The sequence below is a fragment of the Oncorhynchus masou genome, chromosome 11 (assembly GCF_036934945.1).
Source record: "Oncorhynchus masou masou isolate Uvic2021 chromosome 11, UVic_Omas_1.1, whole genome shotgun sequence".
In the NCBI taxonomy this organism is placed as follows: Eukaryota; Metazoa; Chordata; class Actinopteri; order Salmoniformes; family Salmonidae; genus Oncorhynchus; species Oncorhynchus masou.
Window position 1 is genome coordinate 35,196,121 of NC_088222.1, and position 14,492 is coordinate 35,210,612.

Sequence of the window (14,492 nt, forward strand, 5' to 3'; positions counted from 1 at the left end):
TAGATGCATGAACCTCAAACTCCTTTATTGTTCACAGTAGGGTTCAACCCAATTCCACTATCAATTGAGTCAATTGAAGAAGTGAACTGAAATTCAATGAATTACCTGAAAAATCCTTGTTGAAAACATAGGTCAATTTACAATTCATAAATTGAACAGGAAAACAACCCCAACCCTGGTTCAGAGCTGGCACAGGGGTAACAGAAAGATGAGGTCCTACCTGGTCGATGAGTGGTCTTCTGAAGGGGTTGGTCTCCAGCAGCACGCTGGCCCACAGGTCCGGGTCCCTGCGACGTACCAGGTAGCGAGACAGACTCTTGAACAGGGAGTTCTCATTGCACACCTGAGAGGAAACAGAGAGAACAATTACTCCACCAGGCTCTCACCTCACATTCTGAAATAACCTAATATGTAGGGTATTCCCAGTATTGCTTTTTAAAATCATACATAACAATGTAGATAATTTATCACGCAATGCCTTTCTGTAAAAAATGTAATTATATATGAAACTATTTCCTATAAGAGGAGAGGAAGAACAGGCTACTGACATTGATGAGTTCCTGGTCACACTGTCCTCTCTCGTAGGCCACGCAGGCCAGGTGGGGGTCCCTCTTCTCACAGTACTTGCCCACCACGCGGCTATCGTAGTAGGGGTTCTCACGCAGGAAGCGCTCAGGGTTGTTGTTACTGTCGATGTAGATCTTGGCCAGGGCATTGTGGGTAGCGGGCTCCTCACAGCCCTCATGGATACGGGCCTCCAGCCAGGGCAGGAGAAGCTTCAGCCTGAGGAAAATGAGGGGAGAGAGAAAGATGAGCCTGCTGACTACTACTGATAACACAGCTAGTATAGTAAAGACTATAAAGACACTTTGGTGCTGATACTCTGGTGTTTGAAGAGGTTGGGAGCTTGGGGTAGACATAACTACATTTCACCCCTCTAAGTACTAGTTCTTTTTTTGCCATCTGATAAGGGGTTGTTGTACCTGTTCCTCTTTTCCACCTCGGCCACCAGTTCGTCAGTGGAGAACTGTCCTCTGACCACCAGGATCAGACTCTTAATGACGTCCTCAGAACAGTCCACGTCCAGAAGCCCTCCAATCACCACCGGCAGACGGCTGGGGTTCACCTAACACACATGCATGTCAATATCCTGCGCACACATTCCTGGACACTACATTTTGAGTGTGGGTGTGTTTTCGAGTGCCCTAATAAATATAGTTTCTGTAGTTAGAAACTGAGAATCAAGTTTGAAAGTTGGTACATTTTGGAAATGTAGACAAAGTATTGTCTCGTCGATGCTTGCTAGTGTGTGAGTTTGACTTACTTTCTGCACGTAGATCTCAATGTATTTCTGCAGGTTGTTGCGGTACAGGTAGAGGACCAAGTCGTGGACAAAGTCGAAGCGGTCACACACGATGATGAGCGGGAGCTGGTCGGTGAGCTTGGCCTCCTGTCCAATCACAGAGCAGGGGGGTGGGTCAAGGTTAGTTTGACATCTCTTTGAGACTGTACACCTGATCACAGCCAAACCTGACACTTTAACCACTGAGAATTCACAGGCTATATGGGATCGTAATGGCTAGTATTGAAGCTTTGAGTGTTTTTTTTGTTTTTAGTTCCTGTATGTATAGATGTTTTTAAGAATGTAGCAAGTGGTTCAATGTTAAAATCCGAGCTATACGTTTGACTAATCTTGTTGGGGTCTTACAACCACTAATGTACTAATGATAAAATGCATATTAGAATCACTTAAAATGAATTTGGGAAGTTATTTCCAGTTAAAACGATCCTGCTCGAGTGATTTGAAAATTAGACATCAAAAACGTAACTCGGACAAACGGGAGGCATCACACTTTGAGGTTAGAAGATGCTTAAGTACCTCAAACATTTTGTTTACTATGACTGAGTGGACAGATGAAAAGAAAAAGGGCAAAAAAGGAGAGAAACAGAAAGAAAACCCTATGGCTCAATCACACATGTAAAGACCTAGGACTCCATCTGCAGGTACTACTGAGGTACTGCAACACACCCAATATTCCACTCCAGAACAAACTGTTTTAGAAAATGTGAAATTGTGCATGCAGTTTATTGACTTTTAAATTGTGCAAAGTTTCTTTAGAGAATTTACATTTTAAAAAATCCAGATAAATTACCTGACCTAAAGTATGTGGGCACCCCTTCAAATTAGTGGATTTGGCTACTTCAACCACACCCGTTGCTGACAGATGTATAAAATGTAGAAATTTTAACTCATACATTGACATTCTAGACAATCAATTCTGTGCTTCCAACTTTGTAGCAACATTTTAGGGAAGGCCCTTTCCTGTTTCAGCATGACAATGCTCCCATGCACAAAGCGAGGTCCATACAGTAATGTCCCCGCAGCAATGTTACAACATCTAGTGGAAAGCCTTCCCAGAAGAGTGGAGGTTGTTATAGCAGCAAGGGGGGGGGGGGGGAGACCAACTCCATATTAATGCCCATGATTTGGAATGAGATGTTCAACAAGCAGCTGTCCACATACTTTTGGCCATGTAGTGTATATATCGTGACTCTCCCATACATGTTAAAAAAAAAAGTTTTTTATTAAAGAGATTTGATTTTTAGGCCATATTGCCCAGACCTAGTACAGCACCTGGTTGTGTTATAATCATAATACATATCCCAGGTTTAATCCTGTATCTCCAGAAGTCCTGCACTTGGGGATAGATGTATCTGGTACATATCCTCGCATTCCATAGACAACAGAAAAGCACAAGAGATAATAACCGGCATCACTTCTTACCAATGAAAGAAAATTGAATGCGTTTCACTAATGCTAGTGTTAGCAGGCCGATATACATATAAATAGGATTGACAGAAGTTTTGTCAATTTCATTTCAATATAATTTCTACATTTAAAACCATGTCATCATTGAATTTCAGCGACAGAGTGGTCCAGGGGATCAACCGACTGAACACACCAGAACAGACGAGAATGAAAGAATAAAGTTAAACTAAAGAAAGACAAAGGAGAGAAAAGCAAAAACGAAAAGGGAGAGTACAGTACATCTTCAGTCAGTTACATTTCACCTCCCTAGATACCTTCTCCCACCAGACTCCATATCCTACCTTGAGGAAGTTCTTGACTCGTTCTGGGTCGTAGCAGTTGCTCTCTCTGCATATCCTCTCCACCTCTTTGATCTGTCCCGTCTTGCAGGCAGCCTGGATGTACTTGAAGTGGACCTCTGCATCCTGGCTGAAGTTAACGATGGAACCCAGGAAGTAGAACAGACCTGGGACACCATGGAGACACCATGGAGACAATGTCAGTCAGGAGGAAATACAGTACCAGAGACCATGTCAGTCATATGCACTTCTTGCAAACTCAAAAACCAAACATGCAATAATCAATAACAATGTAATACTAGAAAGAAACCATGAGAAATATGAAGAACACAATAAGCGTGTTCAATAGTATACATTTTGCTGGGAAAATAGAACAGCGATTACGAGAGGGCTGCAACTGCCCCCCAAGAGACCGGAGCAGACGACTACTGTCACCATCTCATCGCCCCTTGTTTGATTAAATGTACATCACATTTCAGGATATAATACCAAACAGTCAGAATTAGCTGATAAAGATAGTTTAAATGGACTCTCCTCCCTTTGTGATTTTGACAAATGGCATTGTCCCTAATACTTTCCACCATGTTTGTTTTGGACAATTGAAAACAGTGGCTCTCACTTAGTTTATTAAGCTGTAGCTCCATTATGACTGGCCACCTCGTCTCTAGTCCACCCTGAGTTTAAGAAGTTCCAGCCCAGTCCCAATGTTCACCCCTCCAGGCCATTCTATTGAGTCGATCAACAATCCTGCTGCCTCTGGCCTACTTGGGCATATAGCTGGAACAACAGGGTTCTACACTAACTTGTTCCACTGCCGTCACTGGTGCTACCAACGTTTCCCAGTTGATGGCACCAGCACGACTTGGTCGCACCAATTTGTGATCTGACCTGTCTCTCATAATGTGCCTATATTCCATACAGAACCAGGCTAATAATGACAAACCACCTTTTAAATTAGCATTCCCTTGCAGGGCTTGACATTCAGGTACATTTGCCAGTCTACAGTTGTTGGGCCCTTTAAAATCAGTTTCATCTTTTGGGAAATTACATTTTTCCGGGGTTAGTTTTTCCCTGTTTCCGAGTTCAGGTTCTCGCTCAAAATCACTCTATTTATATACACAAATTTATTGACGTTCTAAATCTACAATGCTTAAACCACCTCTGAGGTCTTGGAATAATAATTATTTAAAAAATGTGAAGGGTGTAGTTCCCCTTCAATTGCACACCTAGCAAGAGACTGCTGTGTTTGGCTAGCTGTGTTTTTGTACTGTCAAATGTACAGTGTAGGCTACATGTGATGGCAGTGTATGCAAAACAAATGCCCAGCGATTGTTACAAATCATCATGATATCATTGTGTCAGGTAGGCCTACTTTGCAGTCAACATTTAATTAGGAAGGTTTTTTGGGAAACCTTCAAAGACGTTCATTCAAACAGCGCATGATGACTGAATTGTACATTGCCAAGATTCAACAAAGACTTTTTCAATACCGAGACAAAATAAAAGCAAATTGTGAGCCAAAAACTAACGTGACCAGCTACATATTAGGCGCTGGCACCCTAGAGACCAATAACAAAAACACTGGTGTCGGACTGCTAAGTCAAAGGGTCGCAAATGCAAGTGTTATGGTCACAGTCTCAAACCCTGTCCAAGGAAGAGAAGTGGAAAATAGTGTACATGGCTGTATGTCTCACCCTCGAAGCTCTTGAAGGACTCGAAGAGCTCGGTGAGGGAGTTGGTGGAGAGCTGCTCGTGGTACTTGGAGGCCACCTGGACACAAATCTGCAGGTTTTGACGGATGTTGGCAGACAACATGGCCCTCAGGCACTCCAGAGAGTCCTCCACTGAGAGGGAGCCAAAGAAATTCACCAGCCACTAAGGGGAGGGAGAGAGGGAAGAGAGAAATAGAGAAAGTGAGGGGGGGGGCATGAGAGAAGAGAGTAGGGTCAGAGTTAGATAGTGTCATGAGGAAGTACACGACAGTGACATTCATCTAGCTGTGTTAATTGAAACTAAATGTGACAGTTATTTTTTTTACACTAGCTGACACATGCTAGCTGTCATACCTCTGGGTTGAGCAAGTGTGTGTGCACCACGGCCCGCTTGATGTCGTACAGGTCGGTGTAGTGCTCCAGAGCCCTCTGCAGCAGGCCAGCCTTCTCACACAGTTGGGCTATGTGGGCACGGTCGTAGTTGGTGAACATCTGGTTGCCCAGGATAGCATCAGCAACCTACAGAGAAGGATATGCATGGAACAGTGTTGGAAGTGTGAATGTCAATAATGGTTTGTTCGTTTTTGAGGGCCACCGGATATTTGACTATCATATCCTCATCTAAATGTAAGGGGGGTAGGGTGTGCACCTGTGGGGCGTGCATGAGGTTCATCTCCAGTAGGCGTGTCTGCAGCGGCCCCTCAGATGGCCTGTTGTTCTTCAGGGCGTCCAATAGGAATGAGGTACACTGCTGGATTAGGTTATACTCCATGAACACATCCACGATCTGAACAGACAGGGGGGACACGAGAGTAACAACATAACTGTCAACAGAAGACACAGAAATACACTACTTACAATTATGAGTATTTGAAACTCTTGATTTAGCTTTGAGATTGCACTTTTGGGAGTATTTAATTGGTTCCATTGTACCAGTCAAACTAAATCAAGTGCTTCCTAATTTTGACCAATGTATTTGACCCAGATCTGATCAGCACATTGACAGTTCAGAGTAGACAGTCCTGCCAAGCCCAGACAGGAGGAATATAATAGTGGAGAGTGAATGACGTGGATGAGAGAGATGGCATGCTCTAGTCTAGGTTCTGTTCCTCTCTCCCTCTCTTAAATCACTTTTCGACCTCTCCCTCTTTCCTAACATGCTGACTAGATCAGGAGCGTGTGTGCGCCATAGCACGCATTTTGATTTTGTCCACCCACACCAGACGTGATCAGGACACACAGGTTTAAATATCAAAATGAACTCTGAACCAACTATATTCATTTGGAGACAGGTCGAAAAGCATTTATGGCAATTTAGCTAGCTAGCTTGCTGTTGCTAGCTAATTTGTCCTGGAATATAAACATTGAGTTATTTTACCTGAAATGCACAATGTCCTCTACTCCGACAATTAATATACAGAAAAAAGGGTAAACCGAGTTTGTTTCTAGTAATCTCTCCTCCTTCTGACTTTATATGGCGACTGGCAACCAACTTTAAGGTGCATTACCACTACCAACTGGGCTGGAGTGTGGACCTCAATTCATCTTTCAATTACCCACATGGGTAAATGCTCCTAAAAACCAATGAGACAGGAAAGGAAGGACTTGCAGCGCATCAAGCGACACAAATGGAACCAAGTTCTATTTTAGCGCCTGGCTACGCAGACACTCGTTGACGTGCACGAGCAGTGTAGATGCAAAACAAATGTACACAATCATTGTAACGCTCTCACACGTAACGCGAGCGGTGTTATCAGCAGGTTAGCCTTCCCTCATCTCTCCCTTCCGTCTTCCTCCCTCTCATCTTCCCCCTATATCTCATCCCTCTCCCACTCTCTCCCTCCCCTCTCCATCACACTCATCCTACCTCTTCCCCACCCCCACCACCAACCTGTGTGATGTCAGCCAGAGGCTCTTCGTCCTGGACCAGCATCTGTGAGAACTGCAGGCCCTGTTCTGGACTGATTCTCATCACGTTCCTCAGCAGGAAGATCCAGTCTGGAGTGTAGCCCACCTACCGACATAGGAAGAGCAAGACAGTAGTTACATTTACCATCCTACTCAACGTACATATTTAGAGTATGTATTGATTTCTTTATTTTTAAACCCTCTTTCATTGTCACATGACGTACCTTTCATTCATACATCAAGTATCTAGCTAATGAAAGCTAATGCCCTCCTTCCAACCCCCATTTGGACCCAATGAAGCCGACCCCATTCTGAAGCCCCTCTCGGGATGCTAATATACAGCTCATCCACTTCCTCAACTGTGTCATAAGGAAACCAAACCAAGGAAAGGAAACAAGATCATCAACAGAGCTCCATCTCAGAGTGAAAACGTACCTTCTTGGCGTACAGGACTATCTTGGGGAACTGTCCGGTCTCAGCAAAGCACTGGATGACCTTGTTGGGTACGTTGGCCCTCAGGTAGACGGAGAGAGCCAGGGTGGGGTCAACTGACTTCACCAGGTCCCCCAGCTCCTCAGAACATTCCAGCTGAGAAGAAACAAACTGTTAGTTTCACCACAAGTACCCTACAGGCGAGAGAACATACCCCATGTTTGGAATATAAATGTTGTGAGTGATTTTTAACACTTTAAACATTCACATTTAGTGTGAAGCAGGAAACTATGGGGGGGGGGGGGGGCGCATTGAGACCGACTAAGGAGGCACCCATATTCCCCAGCACTCTCTGGAGGGGGAAAAATATATATATTTTAACCTCTTCAAATGCTCAGCATAGCAAACTGATTGCCTCACGTCAAAGAAAGGACAAACAACCCAGATGACTGGGGAGATATGAACATGGACAAACACACAGTTCAGGAAAGGCCTCTTCCTACAGGAAGTCAGATAACCATCTCTTCCCCCCTTTCTCAGAGACAGACACACCTTGTCCTCTTTGAGCCACTTCTCCAGCAGCTGCTTGCGTCCCTGCTGTAGGACAGGCCTGCACAGCTCCAGGGACTCAAACTTGTTGAGCTGGCCCTGGTCCAGCAGGATGCCAAAGTACTGCAGCAGGGGAGAGGTCTGGCCCGGCTGGGCTGGCACACTCTGGAACTTACGGATGGTGTCTGGAGTACGCAGGATACCCTGGAGGAGAGAGCAGAGAGGAGACGGAACAACAAGACATGGGTGGAGCGGGTCTGCTGCAGTTCATATTCACACAGAGCGATACTGCTGATGCATGGCTGTGAGAGGGTTTTGCTAGCAACATATTGTACATAGCAACACATACATGCTGGAGACAAACTATTCATCGTTTGCATTTGCATATCCAAAGTCTCTCGTGATCAAGTGAACTTCTAAATCACTTTGATAGTGTATTGATGTAACAGGATATGGACATCAGTAAGTTAAACCTTCCATTAAATCACAGCGATGTGATCAGACATCCCCTGTAGCAAGACCCTGTACTGTTTCTATACAAGTTACCTTTGGTGCGTTGGCAGCCACCTTGGCAGCCTCAGAGTAGTTTCCCCCAGCAAACAGGTTGTTGAACTTGCGTGCGAACAGCTCCTCGGCCCCAGCTAGATTGTTACGGACAGCCATGCGCAGGGCCAGGTCTGGGTTCTGGAGCACATTGGTAATGTAGGGGATGATGTTCTCCTCCTCCACACACACCGACAGGACCTGGAGAGGACATCGGTGAGAGATGAGTTTGAACATAAACATAGGACCCAATAGTTGGTTCTTGGCCCCACTGGGTCGTCGTTTAAGACTGGGTTCGATGACAAGAAATGATAACCTTGTTGAATTGGCCATGTCCCAAGAAAAACCAAAAGGCTTCTTTTTTATTTTGTTGAGGGGGGGGTCATGGGGCAGCAAAAAAAAAAAAAAAAAGAGAGTTAGTGCTTTAACCCTTCCCACTAGTAGGACTGTTTGCATTGTTGTTTGCTGTTTTCTTCTGTCTTTTTCTTGTTTCCTCTTTAGTAATTGTTGAAAGGCTTCACTGCAAGTATATTGTATGTTTTGGATTTTCAATAAAATTATATTTTTAAAAACCTTCCCACGAGTGGCAATTGGCCTGTATGGATAGGGCTAAATTAAAATATGGAAAACATACACATGGTAGCAATAAAAAAAAGGGAACAGTTTTGAGATGGGACATTTTTAAAGGGGATGACAAAAGTTCAGACAAGACTGAATCCAAACATTACACTTGATTTGTGCATTTTACATTTAATGTACCTCAACGCATTTTTGATAATGAAACCTGAAAATACTATACTAATATTCTAGGAAAATGTGGGTTAAGTGCAACATAAGACAAACAAATATGGGTTAGAGTGAGAGGACTAACTGGTGTCTCCAAGTGTCCACACACCTCTGCAAAGTGTGCACAGTTCCTAAGTAACATTGTGTTTTTCTGAGCTCTCCGAGCTGTGCCATTGAGGAACAAGAGCAAGCACACCTGTAGTTGTTTGGAACACAGCCCTGCATGCCCCCTTTACACAATTACTGTTGTTGTTGTTGTTGTTGTTGTTACGCAATCCAACGATCCATTAGAAATGGTCATCTGGATCAGGTGTGCATCATTTGAAAGCTTGTTCTAGCACCACCATGACTAGCTGAATTATACAATACCATCTTACAGTGTTAGGCTTTCACAAGGCAGATCGTCATTTAGAAACGTATAGAATCAAGTCATTAATGCAAATTTTCTTCACAATACAACAAACATAGGCTCATTCTGTTCAGGACAACCCAGGGTATAACAAGTCATCTTGTAACTAAGTCAAACACTGATCATAAACGTTGACACTGTATATGACATGAGTTTTATGATATGGAAATGTGAAGTGCAGATTTGGACTCACAGGTGTTTGGCTTGCTTGTATGACAACAAAGTGGTATTTATTATAATCATCAATCTATCATTTTTCAAAATACATAGTCCTCTTAACTTAAAGCATTTCCCTCACTAAGAAAACAAAAAATGTTGAGCGAGGGACTCAAGTTCAGAACGGCTGTCAGTCAAAACCCATACAGAGATGTGAAGTGGAGACCCTGAGCTCTGACATCATGTATAGCGTGTTATTGTACAGCCCTTGTGTTACAATGTAGGCACTTATCAGTGCCCAAATCGGCCATTTTCAACCTGCCTACCGGTATATGTGTAAGGGGCTACATGTACATAGGGCTTATTGTATATGGGGCTGACAGAAAATTATATTTCAGTTTAAACTAAATCAATAACAAAACATTGCTCTATTGATCCTTTTCTCTTCAACTCAATAGTGTTTATTGACCTACTTGTTGACAGGGGGGTGTATCTACTATCCAGCTACAATGGCGTCTGTTCTTTACATGTCCTTCAATGGGAACCGTGTACGAGACGCCAGCATATGCTCCAGGTCAGGTTCCTAACAGACAGGACGGTAGATGGTGGGCCAGAGCCAGAGATCTGTAACAGTGTGTAAGGCAATCCCATCCACATCGTCACAAGTAAACAAAGGACACAGCCATGTGTGGAAAGGATGAAGAGTGAGAGGTGTTCGCTTTCTGCTGGAGAGACGCACTAGCTAACCATTGGTTTGTTCGCTCTATGTACTTTTCCTCCACCAACCCAGTTAAGTACCAGCAAGCCAGATTATTTATGTTTTTTTCTTTTCTTTTTAAACTCTGGAGGACGAGCAATCAATCAGGTGGGAGAGGAAAGTCAGCGAGGTCAAACGGGGAAAGTGGGGGTCGGACTTGGGGTCAATGAGGGCCTGTTTAATTATCAGTGGTGTAAAGTACTCAAGTAAAAATACTTTGAAGTATTACTGAAGTAGTTTTTTTGGGTATCTGGATTTGACAACTTTTACTTCACAACATCCCTAAATAAAATGAATGCCCTTTACCATTTTAGCTGACAACTAAAAGTACTTGTTACATTTTGAATGCTTAGCAGGAAAGGAAAATGGCCTAATTCACGCACTTATCAAGAAAACTTCCCTGGGCATCTCTCCTTCCTCTGATCTGGAGGATTCACTAAACACAAATGCTTGTACAGTGCCTTGCGAAAGTATTCGGCCCCCTTGAACTTTGCGACCTGTTGCCACATTTCAGGCTTTAAACATAAAGATATAAAACTGTATTTTTTTGTGAAGAATCAACAACAAGTGGGACACAATCATGAAGTGGAACGACATTTATTGGATATTTCAAACTTTTTTAACAAATCAAAAACTGAAAAATTGGGCGTGAAAATTATTCAGCCCCCTTAAGTTAATACTTTGTAGCGCCACCTTTTGCTGCGATTACAGCTGTAAGTCGCTTGGGGTATGTCTCTATCAGTTTTGCACATCGAGAGACTGAATTTTTTTCCCATTCCTCCTTGCAAAACAGCTCGAGCTCAGTGAGGTTGGATGGAGAGCATTTGTGAACAGCAGTTTTCAGTTCTTTCCACAGATTCTCGATTGGATTCAGGTCTGGACTTTGACTTGGCCATTCTAACACCTGGATATGTTTATTTTGAACCATTCCATTGTAGATTTTGCTTTATGTTTTGGATCATTGTCTTGTTGGAAGACAAATCTCTGTCCCAGTCTCAGGTCTTTTGCAGACTCCATCAGGTTTTCTTCCAGAATGGTCCTGTATTTGGCTCCATCTATCTTCCCATCAATTTTAACCATCTTCCCTGTCCCTGCTGAAGTAAACCCATGATGCTGCCACCACCATGTTTGACAGTGGGGATGGTGTGGTCAGGGTGATGAGCTGTGTTGCTTTTACGCCAAACATAACATTTTGCATTGTTGCCAAAAGGTTCAATTTTGGTTTCATCTGACCAGAGCACCTTCTTCCACATGTTTGGTGTGTCTCCCAGGTGGCTTGTGGCAAACTGTAAACGACACTTTTTATGGATATCTTTAAGAAATGGCTTTCTTCTTGCCACTCTTCCATAAAGGCCAGATTTGTGCAATATACGACTGATTGTTGTCCTATGGACAGAGTCTCCCACCTCTGCTGTAGATCTCTGCAGTTCATCCAGAGTGATCATGGGCCTCTTGGCTGCATCTCTGATTAGTCTTCTCCTTGTATGAGCTGAAAGTTTAGAGGGACGGCCAGGTCTTGGTAGATTTGCAGTGGTCTGATACTCCTTCCATTTCAATATTATCGCTTGCACAGTGCTCCTTGGGATGTTTAAAGCTTGGGAAATCTTTTTGTATCCAAACGCAGCTTTAAACTTCTTCACAACAGTATCTCGGACCTGCCTGGTGTGTTCCTTGTTCTTCATGATGCGCTCTGCGCTTTTAACGGACCTCTGAGACTATCACAGTGCAGGCGCATTTATACGGAGACTTGATTACACACAGGTGGACTGTATTTATCATCATTAGTCATTTAGGTCAACATTGGATCATTCAGAGATCCTCACTGAACTTCTGGAGAGAGTTTGCTGCACTGAAAGTAAAGGGGCTGAATAATTTTGCACGCCCAATTTTTCAGTTTTTGATTTGTTAAAAAAGTTTGAAATATCCAATAAATGTCGTTCCACTTCATGATTGTGTCCCACTTGTTGTTGATTCTTCACAAAAAAATACAGTTTTATATCTTTATGTTTGAAGCCTGAAATGTGGCAAAAGGTCGCAAAGTTCAAGGGGGCCGAATACTTTCGCAAGGCACTGTATGTAAATAATGTGACTGTGCACCTGGCTATCATTTTTATTTTGCTCAATATGGAATTTGATACTTACTTTTAATACTTAGCTATATTTAAAACCAAATACTTTTAGAATTTTACTGGATGACTTTCACTTGGAGTCATTTTCTATTAAGCAATCTTTACTTTTACCCAAGTATGACAATTGGGTACTTTTTCCACCACTTGATTATCTCTATGTACACTCAGCTGGTAATGGGCTACATTTGGCTATTATGGAATATATAAAAAACAAAAAGCTGTGTAATATAATTTAGTAAAGTAAGAATCTATTTAAAATTGCCTCTACTACCGCCACATATCAATAACAAAATCCATGTGTGTATCGTGTGTATGTTTGTGTTGCTTCACAGTCCCTGCTGTTCCATAAGGTGCATTTGTATTGTTTATTTTTTTTTTTATCAAATTGTTACTGCTGGCATGAGTTACTTGATGTGGAATAGAGTTCCATTTAGTCAAGGCTCTATGTAGTACTGTGAACCTCCCATAGTCTGTTCTGGACTGGGGGACTGAAGAGACCTCAAGTGGCATGTCTTGTGGGATATGAATGAGCGTCCGAGCTGTGTGCCAGTAGTTCAAACAGACAGCTCGGTGCATTTAGCTTGACAGCACTTCTTACAAAAACAAGTAGTGATGAAGTCAATCTCTCCTCCACTTTCAGCCAGGAGAGATTGACATGCATATTATCCCTCTGAGTAAATCCAAGGGCCAGCCGCGCTTTCCCCCTCTGTGGCACCTGACCACGACTGAACAGTAGTCCAGGTGCGACAAAATTAGGGCCGGTAGGACCTGCCTTGTTGATAAAGTGCTGTTCTGCATTAACAGCATTATAGACAAACTCCTTCCCATCCTAGCTACTGTTGTGTCAATCTGTTTTGACCATGACATTTTATAATCCAGAGTTAATCCAAGCAGTTTAGTCTCCTCTATTTGCTCAATTACCACATTCATTACAATATTTAGTTAAGGTTGAGTGAATGATTTGTCCCAAATATAATGTTTTTAGTTTGAAATATTTAGGACAAACTTATTCCTTGCCACCCATTCTGAAACTATCTGCAGCTCTTTGTTAAGTGTTGCTGTCATTTCAGTTGCTGTAGTGGATGACATGTATAGTGTTGAGTCATCCGCATACATACACACTGGCCTTACTCAAAGCCAGTGGCATGTCATTAGTAAAGATTGAAAAAAAAGGTGCTAAGACATCTGCCTTGGGGAATTCCTGTTTCTATTAAAGAACAACCTCTGACAGGTAACGCTTTATCCACAATATAGCAGGGGGTTTTAAAGTGACAACGCATATGTTTTTCCAGCAAGACTACTTGATAATGTTAATAGCCACACTGTCTAAAACAAATATATATTTTACCTTTATTTAACTAGGCAAGTCAGTTAAGAACAAATTCTTATTTTCAATGACGGCCTAGGAACAGTGGGTTAACTGCCTGTTCAGGGGCAGAACGACAGATTTGTAACTTGTCAGCTCGGGGATTTGAACTTGCAACCTTCCAGTTACTAGTCCAACGCTCTAACCACTAGGCTACCCTACCGCCCGTCCAACAAAACAGCCCCCTCAATCTTTTTATCATCAATTTCTCTCAGCCAATCAGTAATTTGTGTAAGTGCTGTGCTTGTCGAATGTCCTTCCCTATATGCGTACTGAAAGTATGTTGTCAATATGTTTACTGTAAAATAGCACTGTATCTGGACAAACTATTTTCCCAGGAGTCTACTCATAAGAATTTGTTCTTAACTGACTTGCCTAGTTAAATAAAGGTAAAATAAAAAAATTTAAAATAAGGGTTGGTAACAGGCTAAATGGTCAGTTATTTGAACCAGTAAAGGGTGCTTAAATATTCTTGGGTAGTGGAATGACTTTAGCTTCCCTCCAGGCCTGAGGGCACACACTTTCTATTAGGCTTAAATGGAAGATGTGGCAAATAGGAGTAGCAATATCGTTCGCTATTATCCTCAGTAATTTCCCATCCAAGTGTCAGACCCCGTGGTTTGTCATTGTTGATAAA

The 14,492-nt window shown here is 42.7% G+C and overlaps 1 protein-coding gene across 1 annotated transcript in view; it reads right to left on the reverse strand.

Moving 5' to 3' along the window:
• LOC135548590 (clathrin heavy chain 1) overlaps window positions 1-14,492 on the reverse strand; it is a 65,105-nt gene that overhangs the window by 18,641 nt on the left and 31,972 nt on the right. Inside the window, exons 7-18 of the mRNA XM_064978342.1 lie at window positions 8,256-8,453; window positions 7,713-7,913; window positions 7,164-7,316; window positions 6,712-6,834; window positions 5,470-5,607; window positions 5,175-5,339; window positions 4,803-4,983; window positions 3,112-3,275; window positions 1,325-1,450; window positions 984-1,126; window positions 549-783; window positions 221-343 (exon numbers count right to left, since the gene is read on the reverse strand). Of these exons, the coding sequence (XP_064834414.1) occupies window positions 221-343; window positions 549-783; window positions 984-1,126; window positions 1,325-1,450; window positions 3,112-3,275; window positions 4,803-4,983; window positions 5,175-5,339; window positions 5,470-5,607; window positions 6,712-6,834; window positions 7,164-7,316; window positions 7,713-7,913; window positions 8,256-8,453 (1,950 nt within the window). The remainder of the gene's footprint in view (window positions 1-220; window positions 344-548; window positions 784-983; window positions 1,127-1,324; window positions 1,451-3,111; window positions 3,276-4,802; window positions 4,984-5,174; window positions 5,340-5,469; window positions 5,608-6,711; window positions 6,835-7,163; window positions 7,317-7,712; window positions 7,914-8,255; window positions 8,454-14,492) is intronic.